This window comes from Triturus cristatus, chromosome 9, assembly GCF_964204655.1.
Source record: "Triturus cristatus chromosome 9, aTriCri1.1, whole genome shotgun sequence".
Taxonomy (NCBI): Eukaryota; Metazoa; Chordata; class Amphibia; order Caudata; family Salamandridae; genus Triturus; species Triturus cristatus.
Window position 1 is genome coordinate 566,289,031 of NC_140592.1, and position 21,950 is coordinate 566,310,980.

General features: G+C 47.6%; 1 protein-coding gene across 5 annotated transcripts in view; it reads right to left on the minus strand.

Moving 5' to 3' along the window:
- KLC3 (kinesin light chain 3) overlaps window positions 1–21,950 on the minus strand; it is a 1,068,754-nt gene that overhangs the window by 57,749 nt on the left and 989,055 nt on the right. For all 5 annotated transcript variants that reach the window (XM_085625583.1, XM_085625579.1, XM_085625581.1 and 2 more), the window contains one exon: window positions 2,905–2,942. In XM_085625583.1, the coding sequence (XP_085481709.1) occupies window positions 2,905–2,942 (38 nt within the window). The remainder of the gene's footprint in view (window positions 1–2,904; window positions 2,943–21,950) is intronic.

The following is a 21,950-nucleotide window of genomic DNA, read 5'->3' on the forward strand; positions in this document are numbered from 1 at the left end:
ATAGGAGGAACATTTGTTTTGCTGAAATCCTCCTCTGTACGAGGGTAGCCCCCTTCCCCAAGCTCTTTGAAAGGGAACCTTACGGTACTAGAGCATCCCCAATGACTTCGCCATGTCAGTGACCTTTTTTATATCTTGGAGAGCATCATCCACATGCTTTCCAAAGAGAGCCTCCCCATCAAAGGGAAGATCCAGTATCTTGTTCTGGACCGCTGGTCTGAACGAGGTTGCTCTAAGCCAACTCTGTCGACGTAGGACCGCTGTTCCAGCCAAAGATCGAAAATCCGTTGTAGCGATGTCCATCGCACAGTCTAAGAACTCAGAGGAAGCTCTCTCTCCTTCATGGAGGATCTTCTGGGCCTCTGGGAGTTGGTCGATGTAAGGGAAAGGTCATAACACATCTGCCGGTCGTAGCGGCCCAAAAGGGCTAAAGCATTAGCTGCCCTGACCATTAAACCTGACATAGAAGAAAATGTCTTGCCTGTGTTGTTCAGGCGTCTACCTTCCTTGTCTGGAGGTATAGTTAGAGGGGCTGCCGGATTCTTCGACTTTTGCTGCGCCGCCTGCAATATTAACTAGTTTGGTTTCAGATGACTCACCAGGCAATCCGGGCTATCTTCTGGGGCCTTCTATTGTTTCTCCAATCATGGAAAGACAGGAACCACCGTGGCCGGGGTCTTCATGACCTTAAGACCCTCATCCCATAAATATTTAACAATGGGGATGGCCCGCACCAACTTCTTAAAAGGCTCCTTAAAGTCATATAAAAAACACTTTGTCTGCAAAGTTGGCATCCGCAGATCAAACATATTGCCCGCCCTTTATAATAGGAAAAGAAGGAGTGGGAATAACATAGTCATCCCATCCATCATGTTGGTCTGGAAGATCTATGTCCTCCTGATCGTCATACGAGGTATCCTGGTGACGGACAAAAGGTGGCGTTGGTGGAGGGTCCGTTACTGTATGCAACGATGGTGGTGCCTGAGGAGTGGAAGGCACTGAGTGTTGTCTTGGGGGAACTGGTGCCTGACTCGAAATCAAGGACGGCATTGGAAACCTTTTCTTGTAACCCAACAGCATGAATTGCAAGTCCGAAATTAAAGAGGAAGGCAGGCAGACTACTTCCTTCTGATATCCACCATGGTATTCCTGGGGAGGATTATAGTAATGTTCCCCCTCATAGCCCTCTTCAAAATCGTCCTCCTGGCACTTAACGTTCAATTCTGAAGGGCTATGAGCATAACCAAAAGGTCCCTCATCGTCTGATTCCTCCTCTTCCAGGAGATGAGAAGGTAGTATAGGTGAAGTGACTTCAGGAGTTACATGACGCTTCCTTTCTCCATTAATTAATTCCCCCCCGACGTCGAGGTCGTCAACGGTATCATCGACGTGCTAAATTTCTTTCAAAGAGTCATATCTCACAGGTTACAGATTCATACTGAGCCTTTTGAAGCCCGTGGCACATCAGAAGCAGCAGACTGGTTTGCTTTGGTGCGGTGCCTGCAGATGCAGGGGAGTGACTCCTTCACTCCAAGGGTGATTACTTCCGGTTTCCTTGATACCCACAGGTCTGTTGAAGATCCTGGATGAAACCCAAAAAATGAAGTAGTAATATACCACTGTACTCTGCATGCTTTTTCCCCGCATGCAATTAAAACGTGGTTGTTACAACGCCGCGTTGTAAAACCGCATACCATTACCCCGGAAGTCGTAACAAGGACTTGCTCTAGGGGGGCGCTGGATGTTGGAATAGTATAATTTACTATTCCAACTCCAGTATGTGCAACAGTGGGGAAGGTGTTAGATTTCAAATCCAACACCTTCTGCCCCCTCCGCAAGTCGTTATTCTGAATTGTGGAGAAATGGTATGCGTTGTTACAACGCGGTCATGGTAACAACCGCGTTGTAATTGCCTGCTGAAAAAAGGGATCGCAGTAAACAATGTTTACCATGAAGTGGACTTGCAGAACACCGAGACCAGTAGCAGCAGGATGCAGTCTCGGTTCCAGGCGAAGTCCAAGTCTCCAGACGGTCAAAGAGTGACATGGCTTCAAGCTTGAGTCTTGTCCCACTATGAATCTGAGAACCCACCCACAGGTAAGCCCTTTTATACCTTAGGAAAGGGGTTAGGATGACTCAGGGGTCCCTCCCAGAGGAGGGGCTGGACAGAGGGTAGGATACCCCCATGTCCTTGGTCCAGTTTCTTGCCAGAGCTGGAGCCAAGGGCTCCCAGAACTGGTTCTAACTAGAGTATATAAGTAGGGCACCACTTGTGCCCTTTAAAGTAGTCGAGGTACCAAAGTAGTCAAATTAAGGGAGTAAGCACAGTAACTGGGGTCCTGATTAGCAGGCTAGTCAAAAAAACATACAGACACCAGCAAAAAGTGCGGATAACCATGAAAGCAGATCCTACTTTCCTACAGATACATTTTTATTAATCTGTTAATATCTAATTTCCTAAGTAGTAGCAGACCCCCTGAGGAGGCTTTGTGGACCCCTAGAGGTCCCCAGACCACAGGTTGGGAACCACTGACCACCATGCAACAAATAAACATGTTCTCATATGTTGTTTCTGTTGTTCATTTTAGAAAAACTCTGTGACCTGAATTTCACCTTAGGTGCTAGCCCTGGCAGGAGACATTGTGACTTACCATCTCAACTGTAATAAGTTACTACATCATTTTGTAATACTGAAATTAGAGATCAGCTTTTGTACAAGGGTTGTGATTTCCCATGCATTATAAAACTATGCACGGCTCTGAACACGGCAACACACGGTGTTTAATGCTTTGCACACAGACCCAGTTCTCAAGGCAAACGTCAATCATTTAGCATATTTTTATGTCACATCCCACACAGGAAAATGAACTCGCTCTATAACATTTTATGCAATCAAGTCCTTACTTGGTTTTGTCCGTTGATCAATCCTGGTCTGTTTTCACCTATAAGACAGAGAAATTTGTATTGCTTTGCATTGGAATTGCAGTCTTCAAACAGTTAAAACGATACCAAGTAGCAAACAACAAGAGAAAACATAGTCAGAAAAGCATCAACCTAATTGGAATTTAGCAGATATGCACCTATATGTCATTTGTGAGAAACAAGGACAGAGCCAATAATTGTCTGGATGATTATCTGACATTATTGAGGAGTACATTGTCAATCAGGTCAAGGTTACAGCTGAAATTTGTACAAAACACAGTGGAAAATGTTTAAAGCCAGGACTGCTAAAGAGGAGAAAAACAGGAGGCAACTGAAAAATAAAATGAGTCTTGAGACGTTGATCCCATTAAAGACAACGCTACCTTCACACGCCTAGAAAGGGCACATGGTTGACTTTTTTAACCAGAAGAAAATTTGCAGATGATTCCAAAATGGAGAAGCGGGAATAGAAAATGCTATACCACTGATGCAAGTCCACCTGTTGGCAAGTAACTGAAGGATGTGTTTGTCCGAGTGCAAGCATCTAGTTGGAGCATAATAAATGTTCCTGGTCCGAAAGCACAAGGCTCCTGTGTACTAGAAGGCCAGATGGACGATGCAGAGAATCTTAAACTGAATATGCTCTGAGAAAGAAAGCCAGTGAAATTTTCAGCACCGTTCAGATAGATGTATGGTTGACCTTCTAAAGACTTACAGCAAGCAAGCCTGACAGACATTTTCTACAGCCTATCATAGCAGCCATTAGCATAATGTAGTCTGGCCAGAACACTGGATGCAACTACTGCGGCCCTGAGAAAACGGGGCTTAAAAGGAAGTATCCATTTAATATGCACAGCTGAAAAAAGCCACAAGAAGTCTTCACCGTAATCCGGGTTTTCACAGACAGGTGTTTATCAGAAGAAAAGACAAGATTATTAACTCTGGTTAATGTCTGGTTAAGGTCAGTGCATTGGGTCCATGTGGATATGCCATAAAGCGGACTGTTACAACTTATTTCTTCTGTAAATTAAGATCTCAGTCATACTAGTATTGCAGTTTAGTGGGCTTGTACTCATCCAACCTTGAATGATGGCAAGGTAGGCCTGAATCATTATCTGGAACACTTTGTAGAGGAGGTCCAAACACAAGATCAACTGAGTGTCTTCTGCATAAGAAGCAGCTTGTTATCCAAAGGATCAACACAGACCTGCTGATCATTTGCAATAAATATAAAAAAAGATGGAAGAGAAGGAAGAAGAGTACAGAGCACTGCAAGTGACCATTCTTGACTTGGATTGAATGGGGGAAGACCCAAAGACTGTGTCCATTTGGACTAGAATTAAGAGAACTGTGAAAGAGCAACACCCTGAAGGCCAGCTGCTGCTTTCTGGTGGATCTAAAAGTTATGGCCCACAGTATGAAAAGTGGCCAACATATTTAATGAGATCAGACCTGCTGGGGAACCTTTGTCACTACCAAGCCTCAGACAATTCAATAATACTGTGATAACACGGTCTCCATGTCACATTAGGTGAGGAAAACCCATTTGGACATGGTCAAGAAGGCCAGAGAGCCAGCAGCAAGCTATATGGCTTGACCCACCAGGTTAGCACCAAAGGTAGTACATCAGCATCCCACGTGGAATCAGGGCAGATGGGCGCAGATGGACTTGCCTTTTTACATACCTTTGGTGCAGTCTCTAAATAGCTGCCTTCAAATCCACCAGCTGCCATGCTTCAACTGCACTAAGACAGATGGAGGATACATAGGCTCTTAACTTGATCTTTTGGTTAAATACTTACAAAAACGAAAACCTAATTATAAAGGCAGTTCTCAGTTAGGCTGGACCTGCAGTAGTTGAGTAGCTGGAGAATATGGATGATCCAATGTGATTTCTAACTGGCATAAAATGTAAATAAGCATACTACGAGACCTACCCACTTTACATGCATTACTTTTGGAAACCTCAAGGCAAATAGTGAGAGGACTCAAAACATTGTTTGCCGATTTAATTCAATACCTTAACAGGCGATTAGCCACACTTTTCAGGTTTTGTATGGTTGATAAACCACATCAACTCTATTAAAAACTTAACTAAGGGTTCTCCAATTAATTCTGACCATGTGAGGACACGCACAAAATGAAAGGTTGAAAGTGTGGTGAGGGCTGCAGCGGAGTAAATAGTGATGTGGAGCGGTGTCAAAAGAAAGGCAGCATCATGGGAAAGCAGCAATATGGGGAGCACAGTTAATGACATTTAGCGTATGGTTTGGCAGTACAATTATACACCCAGCCTTGACTAAGTGTTGAGGAAGGGTTGTTGGCATCCAGCATGTCTTCTCCCCATGGAAAGGGCTCTCTGGCATCCAATCACCCCTATAGATAAATCCCTACACAGGTCGTGACTAATAGCAAAGTATTCGATTGATGTTTCTCCTGTAGCAATCACCCAGGCAGTTAGATGCCTCAGTGTCCCCAAGCATTAATAAGCATAAATGGCCAACAACAGAAATTCATTCACCCTCACAGAAAGTGTAAAGGCAGTTTAGTGACACTTTGCCTGTTTTGCAGAGCTGTGGTGGTGGCACAACATTGTTGGAGGCTCCTGGCACTGCCTAGATCTAGGTGGTGTGACAAACACTGTTGAGCAATGGGAGTATGCTGGTGATGCCAGTCTCCCAAAAGTCAACGCTTCTAGTGAGCGGTGGGGTAAAGCTGGAGAAGCATCAGTAGAAGACTTGCCTGGGCCCTGCCAGGATGCAAGAGTGGGGTATATTGGACTGAAGGAGGTGGGGTGTTGGGACTGGACAAGCCATGGCAGCCTTGCTTACCTGAGATTGACTGCTGCCTATGTTTTGACCATCAGAGGTCAGGGGTTGCTTTTAACACCCCACCAGGGGTTCTGGCCCTACACCGCCAACCCCTCTAGAGTCCTCAATGGGATATTGAGCTTCACTACGATTCTCACAGTTGGGAAATATGGCAAATAAAAAGAGAGGGAAGGAAGACATCTTTAGCCTCAAAGGTACAGCCTTGAGACCCACCAAGAAGGATGTTGTAGAGGAGCTGGATGAGGGACTGCATCTCTTTGAAGGGGAACCAGTGCTTCTGCATTAATACAGAACCTGTAAACTGATCTGTAGGACAAAATTGCCATATTGGACACACCTGTGTGTAGCACTGAGGGGAAGTTGGAGGCCTGCGTGAGCAGAATCAACCAATCAATCAATGGCTTGTAAAGCGCGACTGATCACCCCCGTAAGGGTCTCAAGGCACTGGGGGAAGGTGGGGCTGCTGGTCCCTCGAAGGCACTGTGGTTCAGTCAAAGAGCCAGGTCATGAGGTCCTTCCTGAATTGAGACGGTGACGGTGATTGCCTGAAGTGGAGAGGCAGGGTGTTCCAGGTCTGTGCTGTGAGGTAGGAGAAGGATCTGCCTCCGGCTGTGGTCTTGAGGATACATGGGACAGTGGCAACGACAGTTGGGCAGAGCGAAGGTCTCTGGTGGGTACGTGAAATGCAAAATGGTGGTTGAGGTACATAGGTTCTGCATCGTGTTGGGCTTTGTAGGTGAGTGTGAGGAGCTTGAAGGGGATCTTTTGTTGACCAGGAGCCAGTGGAGGTCTCTTAGGTGGCCGGTAATGTCCCCTGAACCACGACCAGCCTGAAAGGTTACCCACCATTTGCCACCACCAGAGAGGTTTCTGGACCCCTGGGTAGAGAACCTTTGCTCTCTGGGTCCAGAAACAAAGCCCATCCTGGGCAGAGGTGTCATGCCTCCTCCCCCTAGATGGTCTGGGAACAAGAAGGAGAAGCTTCAAAGGTCTGCCTTCTTTGTAAGCTGTCCCTACCTTTTGCTCCCCCAGAAACTGGCTCCCACCAGTTGTGCCCCGTACTTTAGGTGGGAGAATCGGCTGGAAAACCAAGATAGGAGGAGATGTGGCCCCACCTTTGACAGCCCCATCCCTCAGGTGGGGGAGGCGAGGTGAAGCAAACATCTCAGTCCCCTCCATCTTGAAGATGAGGGGACCCAGCCAATTAGCGAGAAGCTCATGTCCCCCTCCCACTGGAGGGTGGCGTAACAGGGGGGGTACTCACCGCATGGAAGGGATCCATTGGTACCGGCTTGCACGCCCCTTAACACCCCTAAATTTAGTATATAGGGGCAACCCTGAACCTTGCCTGCTCATATTCAAGAAAGAAAGAAGAAGGACTAAAGAGCCGTGTTGACCCAGGAAGAAGAGGACACCTACTACTTTTGCCCCAGCTGTATCAGCCTGTCCTGACTTTGTCCTGCCTACAGCGAGAACCTCAGCAAGTCCAGCAGCCCTCAGAGCCCGGAGGACCTGACCTGCAACCATCTTTAAGACTCTGTATACCGTTACCACTGGATTTGCCAAGCCAAGACTCACCCACAGTATCTAGATCCAGGCGACTCCGCGATTTTGCACCACTCTGCACCAGATGCCCACGGACCGAGTTTTAATTGCCCAACACCATGAGGAGGTCTCCCCAGCTATACTGACCTGGGATCTGGTGAACCCTGACCTCCCTCAAGCTTCAAGCAGAAGTCTGCAACCTCAACCTGAAGGGTCCCTATGACCGTGACCAAAGCCGGCAAGAAGAACCAGATGCCAGAAGACACCCCGCACCTGATGCCCCACGGCCTTGGGTGGCCCAACCGACGGTGTCCAGGCATCCCCCAAGAACCCAGCTTACCTCTCCTGCTGGTGGCCGCCTTCAGAAATCCCCCTCGCTTTACCGAACTGAAGGCCTCCAATGCCATCCACAGGGTCTCGACGTCTTCTTGGCACACTGCACCCAGCCGCCCCTGTGCCGCTGGTGGTACAGATCCTGTGCTGATCATTGGCACCTGCAGTGCTGACCTTAAACCCTGGAGCTTTGCTCCAAAACCTGAGTGGTCTGCTCGTAGGCAGTCCCTGACCTAACACCCCCTTAGCCCCATTGGCTAACATTGGGCCCCTGCACTCTGCACCCAGCCGCCCCAGTGCCGCTGGTGGTGCAACTTGAGTGCGTACCTAAACCTTGGGGAACCTTTGTCCTGACCCCCAAAACTCCCACTCGTAAGTCCAATATTTACTTGTAAAACCGATAACCATTTTTCTCCTATAGGAACTAATGTTATGAGTTTTTGTTCCAAAATGTTCTGGGTTTAACCGCTGTTTTCTATGAAAGAAGTAACTGTACCTTAAATCTTGAAAAGTCTTACTTACCTTGTATTGTGAGATTCCCTGAGTGGCATCTAGGCATACCACCCCGAATAGCCAATGTATTCCAAAAGTAATTACTGTGTAATTTAAACTGCTTTTTAAACCAATACAAACCTGTAACGATTGCAAATCTATTCCCAATTGCACTTCTTGAAACGTTCTATGATGGAAAGTATATTTTACATACCTGTACCAAGATCTGCTTGTTCTAGAAAATAAAACATAAGTATACCGTTTTTGATACTAACCAAATTGGTCTGGATTCAGTCTCTGGGTGTGTGCCTTCAGTCTTGAGTGAGTAAATACAATAAATGCTTAACACACCCTCTGGATAAGCCTAACTGCTTGCCCACACTACCACAAAGAGAGCTGTTAGTACTTACCTAATTTAGCCTCTGCTATACCTCTTGGGATCCACTGGACTCTCTGCACAATATACCTTACTTTGGTACAGTATATACCGAACCAGCTTCCTACATTGGTAGATCAGCGGTGGTATGTAAAGCCTGCATTTATTGGAATAACTTAGTTAACCTCTGATCACAAGATAAGAATACTAAAATTGACTTTACTTAAACTCATTTTTTTGAATTGACAATTTTGTTTCAAAATTACTAAAAGTTTTGATAGAGTCTTGAATTTAATCCCTGTAGCATTTTTAGAAAAAGTAAAAGTCACTGAAGTTAGGGGGGGAAGTACTTAGAACTTTGTTGTGTAGGTCTTCTAAAAAGAACGCCACTTTAGGAAAATAATGAGCAACACGGAATATGGCTGAGGAACTCAACCTCACCCCTTACTCCAACATAAGGGTTAGGCGCTAAGGCTTCCCTGTCAAGCTAGAAAAATAAGAACAGGGTACAACCCTACCAGAAAAGAACTCCTGGAGTTTCTGGCAGAGTATGAAAAGGACCACCCCTTTCCTGGTGTGAAAGACTCACAGGGAGATGACGAAGGTAGTGAGGGGGATGAGATCCACCTCAACTATTTAGGAAGGAACTGAACTTTGAGCTACCACCTCCAAGTGAGGGAGTAGAAGGTCTAGAATCTACATAGGTAGGCTACACTATGTACAAGACAATGAAGCCGACTTTACAGAAGAAGCCAACCTTTTAGAAGGTTGACCAAGAAACTAGAGCCAGAAACTAGGCTCCTAGCACTAGAAGAGAGAGCAGATATGGGCCTAGGTCCCATCAATGGTGGCAGCAGTACTAAAAACCAAGAGAGACCCTACTATCATAAAATCCCCAAAGGCATTGTCCCTAAATTTGAGGATGGTGATGATATCACCAAGTGGTTCACAGACTTTGAGAGGGCTTGTCAAGCCAGAAAAGTGAGGAGGCCTCACTGGGGACACTTCTTTGGGAACTGTTCTCTGGTAAGTGCAGAGAAAGACATCTGACCCTTACTCGGGCAGAAGCAGAGTCCTATGAGCTCATGAAGGTACCCTGATTGAGGGATTAGGACTCATTACTGAGAAGTACAGAATTAAATTCAGGGTGGCCCAGAATTCCCAAAGTCAGTCTTGGGTGGAATTTGTGGACTACTCAGTAAAGACACTAGGTGGTCGTTAACTGGAAGTAAAGTGCAGAATTATTAAGGACTTTATAATTTGTTTATGAAGGAACACATTTTAAGTAACTGCATCAATGAAAAGTTGCATCAGCATCTAGTAGACGTAGGTCTAATTTCTCCCCAAGAATTCTGAAAGAAGCTGGACCACTGGGTCAAGACAAGGGTGAACAAGTCAACCACTGTGTGTGAGCAAAAGAAAGGGGTCAAAAAGCCTCTCCAGGGGAAAGAGAATGAGAAACCCAAAGATAAAATACAAGAGTCTTCTAAAGGCCCCCAAAATCCTAGTCAAGGGGTTACTCCCAAGAACTCTTCCAAGCCTACTAGTGGGACAAGGGAAAACAACTAAACTTAGGCCTGGTGTTTCCACTGTAACAAGATGGGACACAGAACTGGAGATCATGATTGTCCCAATAAACCAACCCCTAGACCCCCCTCCAGTTTCTACTGGTGTGGCAAATCTCCATATGGAATCAATAATGTGCCCAGAGCAAATCATGGTCCACACAGAGTCTGTTTTAGTCTCTCAAAGGGAGGAAGGGTTAGCCACTATGGCTGTCTGGATCCTTAATTTAAAGAATTACTTGCAGTACCCCTTAGTGAATGGGACTAAGATAGAAGCCCTGCTGGATACAGGTGCCAGTGTCACGATGGTGAGAAATACACTGAATACCCCAGAGCAATACCAAACTGGTAAATCTTATCCAGTTATCAATGTTGACAGTGCCATGGCTATTGTGATATTAGACGGAGGGGGTTGGGTTGCTGGCCTGAAACAGGTAGTGGGCTCTCCAAAACTCACAGCTGCCTGTCTGCTTGGAAATGATCTGAAAACCTCAGCATGGGCTGAGGTAGAAAGAAAGACACATGCAGCCATGCTGTACATCTCTGAAACAGTGTGTGTGTGAAAACAAGAGCACCTTGCCTAGCATTGGGTGAAAAAGGAGAGTTGGAGCCTGAAATGATGGCCCAACCTCCCGAGAGAAAAGGTGGGAAGACTGGTGAACAGCTTCCACACAGCAACAGGATTAGGACCCCTTTCCTCAGGGTGAGGACTTGTCAGCCCTAGAGGTAACTGACCCCATAAAGCTTGAACCTTACGAGGTAGAGCTCTTGGGTCCAGTGGGCCCTCTATGGAACAGCTGTGCCTTGGACAGCAGGCCTGTCCCACTCTGGAAGGCCCGAGGCAGCAAGATGCTGCACAGGAGCAGGGAGATGTCAGTGGCTCCCACATGGTGTATTGGGAGGAATGACTCCTGTACACTGAGGCCAGAGACCCCAAACCTGGTGCCACTAGGAGAACGGTAGTGCCTCAGCTGTATAGGAAGTTTCTATTCACTCTAGCCCATGACATCCCCCTAGCTGGACATCTGGGCCAGACCAAAACTTTGGAAAGATTGGTCATCTACGTCTATTGGCCTCAGATGTCTCAAAGAGTGAAGGAGTTTGTAAGTTCCTGTGTTACCTTTCAAGTCAGTTGCAAAACAGAAGGATACCCAAAGGCCCCCTTAATTCCACTACCAGTGGTTGGGGTCCCCTTTGAGAGGGTAGGTGTGGATATAGTGGGTCCACTTGAGCCTCCAACCGCCTCAGGAAACACATTCATACTGGTGGTAGTGGATCATGCCACCAGGTATCCTGAAGCCATTCATCTTAGGACTACTACAGCCCCTGTGGTAGCCAAAGCCCTCATTGGTGTGTTCACCGGGGTAGGGTTTACTAAGGAGGTAGTATCAGACAGAGATTCCAACTTCATGTCGGCATACTTAAAACACATGTGAGATGAATATGGAGTGATCTATAAGTTCACAACACCAATGGCCTTGTTAAGATTCAACAAGACATTGAAAGGCATGATAATGGGACTCCCTGAAAAAATCAAAAGGAGATGGGATGTTCGGTTGCCCTGCCTGCCTTTTGCCTACAGCGAGGTGCCTCCGACGGGAGTGGGGTTTTCACCATTCGAACTGCTAATTGCCACCCTATAATGGGACCACTCTCCCTTGTGAGGGAAGGCTAGGAGAAACCCCATCATGTACCAAAGCAAGATGTGGTGGACTATGTACTATAAATTTAACACAACCTGAAGGGGGTAAAGGTGGTATCCCTACTCCGACCTCCCCAAGTCTTAAATTGGGGAGGTCGGAGTAGGGATGTCACCTCTCCTATCTTCAGGCTGTGTTGAATTTATTTAAATCGGCAGCCAAGCCGCAGGGGAGTTGTGTGACATTGTGCACCCACAGGTTATGCTGTTTCCACCCGTTTTCCTATTATTTGATCACTATCCTACCAGTTCATACTCCAGTTATAATCATGGCAGAAGACCAGGGCCTATCATTTGGAGAGGAAGCAGTAGCAGAAATATTAGCATGACCCTCACTGTTGGGGGACACCCGGATCAATCAAGTCCTTACTCGGGGTGAGGGTTGTGATACATTTTTCGAATTAAAGAAAACACATGTAAAAACCATCCTACATGGGGCAATCCTCATGGAGTACCTCAGGGGTAACTCTGCACCACGAGGACTTCTGGTGACGAATGAACCTCTCATCTTCCTGGGAGACAGAGCTTTTCAAAAAGACTGGGCCCTCGTAGCCTGGAAATGTACCAGAGGTTGGTTAATTCTCATTATCAACACAGCTAAGAGGTTAGCAGACACACTGATTATTAAGATACAGACAAGTGAACAAGGCGTGAAAACTAATGTGATCATAGCCACATACAAACGCAAATTAGAGGAAGTCAACAATGAATTGCGGGAATATAAGGAATATCTTATGCAGTCAAAGATCACTAAACTGCAAAAAGATTTGAAACGGTTCTCGAAGGAGAAAGTTTACCCCTACACGAATGAGGAATACATCCAACAATAACAGGCAGACATGAGGAGGGGCCCACAGTCAGGGAGGAGGATATTAGACACCCAGAGCAGCAGCAGTGATGTCAGTGATTACGAGTCCTACCGACAGAGGAGGTGAAGAGGTCGAGGATCCAAGAGGGCGCTGCGTCCCGTTCTCCCAGCCCCCTTCCAAGGCTACATGAACCCCGGGTTTGGATGGCCAGGAATGATATAGCCACAACAACAGGGTTTCCAGAACCCCCAATTCCCACAGCCACAACCACCTTTTTAAGCCAGAGGCAGAGGAAAGGGCAGAGGGAGACAGAAAAGACAACAGAGTCACATGGGAGGATGTGGACCAACAGGTGACCAGCAGTGCGGCGCAGAACCAAGTACCAGGCACGAGCGGGAAGTTTATTATTGGTAAACCTGACAGAAACACCACTGACCCCATCACAAGAAAAACTCCTATACAAAGGGTTGGGTGTTGTCCCAACCAACCTGCTAAATACCTTTCAAAGATGGATGGAATTGGCGGTGTTCTTCATGAACATATGAATTAGAGTCTTTTCTAAGGAAAAGAGTAGAGGGAGTCACGGACTGGTGACACACCATTATGCCCTAAATCGAACGTTACTCCCCCTATTGCTTCACTACCTCTTGAAGTGGCGAACTTTGAGCAGGCAGTGATGCATGATTTTGAGGCACTGACTAAACCGCAGGGCCGCCCCTTTATGAATCTGAATAACAACGAGAAGGAAGCGTTGCAACAACTGAAAGAGAACCCCACGCTAATGATAAAACCAGCCGACAAAGGGGCTGCTATTGTCATCCTAGATAAAAAAGACATACACAGGGTAGTGTTTACGTCTACTATCCGATCAGAGAAATGACTAATTCCTGAGGAGGGACTTCTCCACTGAAATCATAAAGGAGATATGCTCCCTAGTGGAAGAGGGCCTGGCAAATGGCTGGCTCTCTCAACAGGAAGCAGACTACCTTAAGAAGGACCAACCAGGCCACACCTTACTTCTACATACTCCCTTAAATACACAAGCCCGCGTGACCACCCACAGGGAGACCGCTTTATCAGGGATTGGGTCCATTTTGGAACCCTTATCCCAGTTTTGTAATTTCTATTTCAAATCCCTGGCGCAAAAGATGAGAGCTTACTTACAGGACACACGGGACATATTGAACCTGATCAAGGAGATAGAGTTCAACCCTCAAAACGAATAACTGCTGGGCCCTGACACCAAGGCACTCTACACAAACATCCCTAAGAGAGAAACATTGAGGGTACTGGAGGACCTCTTATATGCAGAAGAATGGTTATACCAAACTCCAAGGGCTTTCATCTTGAACATGGCGGAAATTGCTCTCACAGGGAACTTTTCTGAATTTGAGGGTACCGTATATTTACAGACCCATGGGACATCCATGGGGAGTACCTTCGCCCCGAGTCTGCCAGGCTTGTACGTTGGAGCATTTGAGAATGAACACATTTACAACGCGGGAAACCTGTGTTCTCAGAACATCAGACTATGGCGTAGATTTATTGATGACGTCCTCTTGATATGGAGAGGTGATGAGTTGACTGTGCAGAGATTTCTGGAATGGCTGAACGGCCGCAACCCACTCTTGCATTTTACCCGCCACCATCACCAGAACGGAATTGACATTTCTAGACTTGGTCATCGAACGAAAAGGAGGACTTTCCACCTGGGTCTACCATAAACCCACAGACAACAACTCCCTACTCTACTTTGAGAGTTTCCATCCTAAATCTCTAAGAGAGAATTTACCAGTGGGACAATTCTCTCGCCTCCAATGTAATTGTAAAGACAGGACGGCTTTCAACGATGAAGCAAGACTTCTGACCAAGAAATTCCACAATAGAGGATACCCGGAAAAAGTTGTTAAGCGAGCTAGAAAGAGAGCAATGAACACCAACAGAGAGAACCTGCGGGAGAAGGTGGAAAAACCAACAGTTACCAATACTGTCTGTGTTACTACCTTTTACACAGCCTCACACCACATAAAACGACTGCTACTAAAAGAATTGGAGTATAAAAGGCTTGGATTTGGCAAAACCTCTGTTTTCCTTCAAGAGAAGCACTAACTTGAAGGTGTTACTTGTTCACACACGACCCTACACGACTAGACCTAGTAGAACAGAAGGCCAATTAGCTCTGACTCCAGTTACAGGACACACTAGATGTGGTTCATGTGATGTATGCCATCTTACAAGGGACTCTAAAAGTGTTGATGTGGGCCTACCCTAACCATGGAAACAGAAGGTCCACACAAACTGCAATTCGGAAAATGTAATCTATTTAATAATATGCCTATGTAAGAAACAATACATAGGCATGACAACCAGGAAGGGTAAAGTACGCATCATGGGACACAGAAGTACCATTAGATGCCAGAAATCGAATACAAAGTTTACTACACACTACCTAGAGGAACACCACACCGTAAATGACCTATCCTGGACGGTGCTGGACAAACTCGGAATCAGCCAATCTACAGCAGATAAAAAGAGATTACTCCTGATGAGGGAACAGAAGTGGGTGTACAGACTAACAAGCCATGTGCTGGGATTGAATGATGATATTCCTTTGAACACCCTGAATCGATAAGGTTGACCACTATATCGATTCCCGTTTGATTAGTGGCCCTCTTGCCCCATGAGCATCTATCGGTGAAAAAAAACGAAATAAAATATGAGAAATGGAAACAACTGAACGTGCTAGGTGGCTATAGAAAAAACGTGATGCAGGGAAGCATAGGAGAGACACAAGAAATGGCGACCCTTAGGTGTAAGAAGGTTCCCTACATTTAAAATTATCTATATATTGTATCAGTTTAAACATGTATGGGAATTCAAATCAAATCAAAGACAACTTTATTCGGTTTCACAAGTAGAAAACCATAAAAGTTTGACAGCATCCGAATCTCATTTAAAACAGGATACAATAAAATTACATACAGTTCATATCAGTAAAAAGGGGAAAAAAGATGGCCCCATAAGTGTAACTCATATACTAAACATTAAAACAGAGAGCACCTTCTGCCAAGTGAGGATGCTAAATTTCCAGACAAGCCCTGTTTCTCACCGTAGATTTCCAGTAACCCACAATGAAAAAGATACAGCCTTCAACAATTGCAGCTACAGAAGCGCTGGGCGAACCTGGTTAAAATTCAACTTCTTTAAAAGGGGGAATGAAAAATATCTCCGGGGTACCTCGTAAAATTTACAAAATAACATAAAGTGTAGCAGAGCCTGTGGAGACACACCGTCGCAGCCACAGGGTGCCAACACCTGTCCTCAACTGCACCCTTTAGGAACAGTGAGTAGCAAATGGAAAAGATCCTGGCGAAACCTAGACAATAAAAAACGCTTATATGTAGACAATGACCCCAGGAGATAAGGCTCTGTGGATGGGTTTGTGTTTAGCACCAGGAATTTGTGAACATTAGGTTTTCGCACTTCTAGCTTGTCTCTTTCTAGCTTCCTTAGGCTGCTAAAAGCTTTCTTGACAAACTCCACATCCTTTTGTACAATAGAATCAGGCTTTGAGAAAAGATCAGGGCACCCCAACTCTTCAAAGCAACCTTTAATATATTTCAGCCATGGTATACAGGACATGTGATTAAGGCTCATACAATTGGTTATAATCTGCTGGCTGAGGACTAAATCCTTATTCAGCCAACACTTGAGCCAGAACACTAAGGGGCGCAAAGCCAAGGTGTCACATAGGAAAGGCACCCCCAATTCCTCGTGAACCACCAAGTTCGATTAACCACTTGGCACGCCCAGCAGGCGCTTTAAAAAAGTATTCTCAACCATCTGCAATGCAACTGTGGCGATGTGCCCCCAAATTTCACTACCATAGCAAGCTGTTGCTACACTTTTGGCCTGATAAACTTTCCACATGGCTGCAATTGGGCGCTTGCCCATCTTTGCGGCAAAGTTGAAAATAGCAGCATTTACCCTTGTAAGCTCCCCCTTTTTCTTCTGAATAAGAGGCCCCCACTTCAAACGGTCATCCACTAAAACTCCCAAGCATGAAAAGACAGTCGTCAGAGGGACCTTCTCGGGACCTACTGTGAAGATATACTTTTTCTTGGGCCACATCCCTACCTGCAATATATAGGATTTGGCGTTGTTTATTGCTAAATCTCTGGCCCCCATAAATTTTAAGAAGGTGTCAAGCAGGGATTGAAGTCCCCTAGCGGTTCTCGCTATGAGGACCGCATCGTCCGCATATAGTAGGACGGGGAGACCCCGTCGCCCTACATATGGGAAATCTGCCCCTGTGTTGGCCAAGGCTCTGTCCAGATCGTTTATATAGAGGTTGAACAGAAAAGGGGCCAAGATGCAGCCTTGCCGTACCCCCCTCTCGATTTTAAAATCCCTAGAGGCACGAAGATCCTGAGCGTATTGGACGTTCGCCTTGGTGGCCCTGTGCAGATCCTCTAGGAAGCCAACGATGTTGTCCTCCACCCCCATGGCCCGCATGGACTGCCACAGTTTGTCCCGTTTGACACAGTCAAATGCAGATGAAAGGTCCATGGAGGCCAGGTAGATCGTACCTGGGCGGGCAATCGTGTACTTACCGAGGATCATATAAAGATTGAGGCATTGGGCCACGGTTGACCGCCCAGGGCGAAACCCATACTGAATATCAGAAATTATCTTGTGGTCTTCTGCCCAGGAAGATAATCTTTCTACTATCACCCCTCCCACAACCTTTACCACTGAGTCAAGAAGGGAGATCGGCCTATAGCAAAAAGTGCTATTGCGGTCCCCCTTTTTAAACACCGGCACAATAGTTGAAGTGGCCCAAGAGTCAGAGCAGCCATCCCTGGCTGCAGCATTAAGCACAGCCACAAGAACCGGTGCCCAAAAAAGTGGATCCGATTTAAAGAGGTCCGATGGGATGCCGTCCGGGTCTGGTGCCTTATTACATGTCAGGCCGGCAATCCCAGCCTCAACCTCTTTCTGCTCGAAAACCACTGCGGCGGTGTTAGTGACCCTATCTATCTGTTGAGATTGATCCGTAGGGCTCTTAAACATAGATTGAAAATGGGACATCCATTTTTCTTCAGAGATGTGGGAGCCTAAGTCACCACCTGTATCTTTCTCAAACAGCGGTCTGTTAACGATACCCCAGAACCTTGAACTATTCCCTAGAGTGCTCGTCTCCAACAGCTCCCTCCAAGCCTCTTCCTTCAAGGCACCCTTGCGTATGGCCAGAACCTGTTTATATTCGTTGCGACAGGTACGTATCTGTAGTTGGTTTCTCGGAGTAACATTCAAAGCCTCCTTCAGCTTCCACGCCACCCGAGAACAGGATGAGTCAAACCATCTGGGATTTGGAGTAACTACCCTACGTGCAGGTGCACTTAAGAGTTCCCCAATCTTAATGGTGATAACATTAAAGGCACTAAGGACATCCCTTGATGAGGTACCCGGCGAGACACAGAGTGCTAGTTCAGCAGCACAAGAGTCTCTTACCACACCATAAAAGACATCAGGGGAGACCTGTGACCATTTAAGATGGCGCCTACTGTTCGTTGGTCTTAGTGTGCCCGCTATCAACACCCTGGATTTTTTAGATAAAAGTGGGCCACTCAGTTGCACGCAGAGAGGATTATGGTCACTGTAAACACTTTCCATAATAGTAAACCCACAAAATAAAGACTGAAGGGTAGATGAAATTAAAATATAATCAATAAAAGATCCACTACTTCTCCCTTTAAAAGAAGGAACAAGGGCTTTACTTTGTGGGGCAGAGATAGACATTAATGACATTAGATCAAATTAATTGAGTACATTATTCAAAACTTCCCCCTGAGTAGAATGCTCGAAGTGAAACACCCGCATTCGGGGGCAACCCAGATCAGCCATACTTGTGTGCCTTGAATCTCCACAAGGGTGGATGTTAAAATCGCCCAGCACCATTAGGTTATGTGTTATAAAACCACAAGACTGCCTTATGTAGAAACCCAGCTGGGTGATATTACATTCCCCCAGGGTACTTGTCGTCTCGTTGTAAAAGTTAATCAGGCACATACTAGTAGTCCCCATCTTCAATACAATGGCTTGAAGACCCAATCTTGGAGATGGGAGGATCTGAATCGGGCAGTCCACTGCCAGAGATATATAAATAACCAGACCACCCTTAGCTCTGCCACAAGCCGACGGGGAAGCTGGGACGAAGAAGGCCTTGAATCCCTCCAAAAATAAGTTACAGTTCACCAACCATGTCTCCTGAAAACAAATCACAGAGAATTGCTTGACGAACTGCTGCCATGTGGGATCCTGGAACTTATCTGCCAGGCCTGCAATGTTCCACGACAAAACATTGTTGTTAGATAGGCGGGGGACCATCACACTTTGCGCAATTGGAGGGCGAGCCTTCTGCTGGAACTTTATCTCTATGGTGGGCCTTACAGGATTATGCAGTCAATCGCACTCCTCCAACCTTGATAGTGTAGAGAATCTATTAGATAACTCTGGGGGAGGGGCAGTGTAGTGCCCAACTGACTGGTTTAGACTGCGTGCTACTTGTGGGCACCATTGATATTCTACCGCAGAAGGTTTTTGAATCCACCTATCTCGAGGAGCATCCATATTGTTAATCCCTGGAATATACCTTTGTGTATCTGTTTTGTAAAACAAATCTTAACGGTAGTGCCTGTACTACAGACCCATGATTTGATGGGCCAGAATAAGAGTCCCTGGACAGGATTCTTTCTGCTAAAGATGATCTGTTAAAATTCACAATAACACAGTCACCCCCACCGGGTTTCCGCGAGCTGCCTATCCAGCCAACTCGACGCACCATGATAATGTTTCGTTCCGCCCTTAAACCCACAGTGGTATTATTAGATAACCAGTGAAGTACTTTGTTTTTAACCTGGTTAAAATCCTCATTAATACCCGGTGGGAGCGGTGGCACGTTCCCCAGGATCACTACGTAGGGCGTAGATTCTGGTGGGAGATGAATAACTGGTAAGAGCTGAGATTCTTCCACTAGCTGCCCCTGCGGGCCCGCTAACCGACCACCGGTAGATTGGGGATCCAACCCATGCTGATGTACAGACAAAACCCTACTGGATACCTGGCTTTCACTTGGACTGTCTGCCTCCCGCCGTGCTGCATGAATCGTCGGACACTGGGTACGTGGCTGTTCCCTGTTGGTAGTCTGTGGGCGTGTAGGTAAACCTGTATCTATTACAGTGCTGGGTCCTAAATTATCACTAGGCACATCTGAGATCGCAAATTCATCAGGCCGATTACACACTGCTAGACATTTCTCGATCAAGAGTAACCTCTCAAGGATGGGACCCAGCTTAGTGTCCAGCAGGCTAGTCAGTATAGCTTGGAAGGCTTCTGTTACTATCGAGGGATCTATATTCGTAGCTACCGGCACAGATGCCATGGGCTTGGTAACTCTCTTAGTGACTGGATTAGATTTGGGTTTCTTAGCTTTGCCCCGAATGGTTTGAAGTTTCCTTTTAGTGCCCCCACTGGTCCTAGGAGTCCCCTTTGCGGGCAGTTGGGGGCTCTCACTACAAGGAACTAGGTGTGCTTCTGCTTGTTTTTGACACTACTCTCCCTGTTTTCTATTATAATAATGGGAGAAAGAGGTCTGTACGTGGCCTTAGAAGGGGCTTCCTGCAAGGAAAGTAACCCAACATTGGCCTGAGAGCCATCACGCGACCCTGAACAGATGATTAAGCTTAGGGGTTTAGTGACAGCCTCCGCCAAGGGTGCACTAGAGCCGACTGATGTTGGGTACAATCTACTAGATGGTGACCTAGAAAGACGTGTATTCACTACTTCGATCTCCTTGTCAATTACAGCTGCCGCCCGCAGCAGAAAAGAATCCATAGTCGTAATAGTAGAATTAGAGCTAACCTTTGCCCCTGCTGAGGCCGTTTGTATCTTCCGCCTCCCCACAACCTCTTTTTTTTTTAAAATTAATATGGTGCCAATACAAGTTTAAACATGTATGGGAATTATGGGGGCGCTAGGTGGCGCTAAACCAAGATGGCCGCACTGTAGTGAGGCTCCCGCCCGACCGGGCATTATCATCATCCTTCAAGCTATCCTGACCAGCCTGTTCCTTCCACAACCCTCGCCGATGCACTGGTGAGAGCCTGCTGAATCCATCGGCGCAAAAAGCGGAGCGCTCGCACTCTGGCGAGCCGAGATATTCGCTGGAGTACTGGGGAGCGGAGGACGGCCTCAGAGCGGGACTTGACCTGGCCGGCTGCTGCACGCTGGGAAACCCCGGGGATCGGGGGCCTGCACCCTACTGCGGAGACTGGGAACCGCTGAGGGCGCTGCTTGCTGCGGGGAAGGCGCCGTGCTGCCTGCGGAGTTGCTGCCTGACTGATGCCGAGGTGAGCGGGGCTGAGAGGCGGGACACATCGCGGACTCTTCCCGGCCGCTGGCGGCTGTCCCGGACCGTTGGCTGAGGAATCCCCACCCCGGAGGCCTTCTCCTGCGCCACGGGGCTTTGCGCCCCCCCCGTTGCACAGACCCCGTCCACTCCGACCGGGATCGCCAGCTGCCAGTCGCCCCTTGGGCCCGGGAGGAGGACCACTGGTGGAGGGAGAGACGCTACCTCGGACTTGTGAGCTGGGGAGCGCGTGGGACCCCCAGAGAGGCTGCCGCGTCCTGCCCGCCATCTTGACTGCCTGCTTGCTGCATCGTGCGGCCCCCCCCGGCCTGGAGGGACCCTCTCTGCCCCCGCCGCTCCACACTGATCGGGGCCTGGGACGCGTCCGTGGCCTGGGATGGTCCCCCTCCCCCCGAGACGGGGGAGCTGCTCCCCCATTCGCGGTACCCTCCCTGAACACCGCCCTGGGGTGAGTGGTGGACCCTGAAGAGCGACCACATCTCGGGAACTGCGTGGAGGCCCGCCCGCCTGGGATTGCCTCATGGGACCCCTGATGGGCTCTGACCCTTCCTTTCAATGAGCCTGCGGCCCGCACTTCTGACGCTGGTGCCCCCCGACTGGAGTGCAGCGGTAACCTGGAAAAACTGCTGCCGGCCCCTGGACCTATACACCCGGCTGTGCCTGCGAAGTCCCCTGCTTCCTATCCTCTTCGCCCTCGCTTGCGTTGCCGCCATTGGCCCCACCGGACACTTGCCTGCGCCTGGACTGTCTAATACCCACGCCGCCTGTCAGTTGCTTTGGGGCCGGGCTTGATCGCCATCTGGACGACTGGGGGCGGAGGGCTCTCCCCGCTGGGCCCCGGCCGAGCCTCCCCCCCTGGTGGAATAGAAGATCGACGGTGGGGTCGACCCCTCACCGCGCCATGGGCCGCAACGACACACGTCAGTCCAAACTGCCCTATGAGGCCA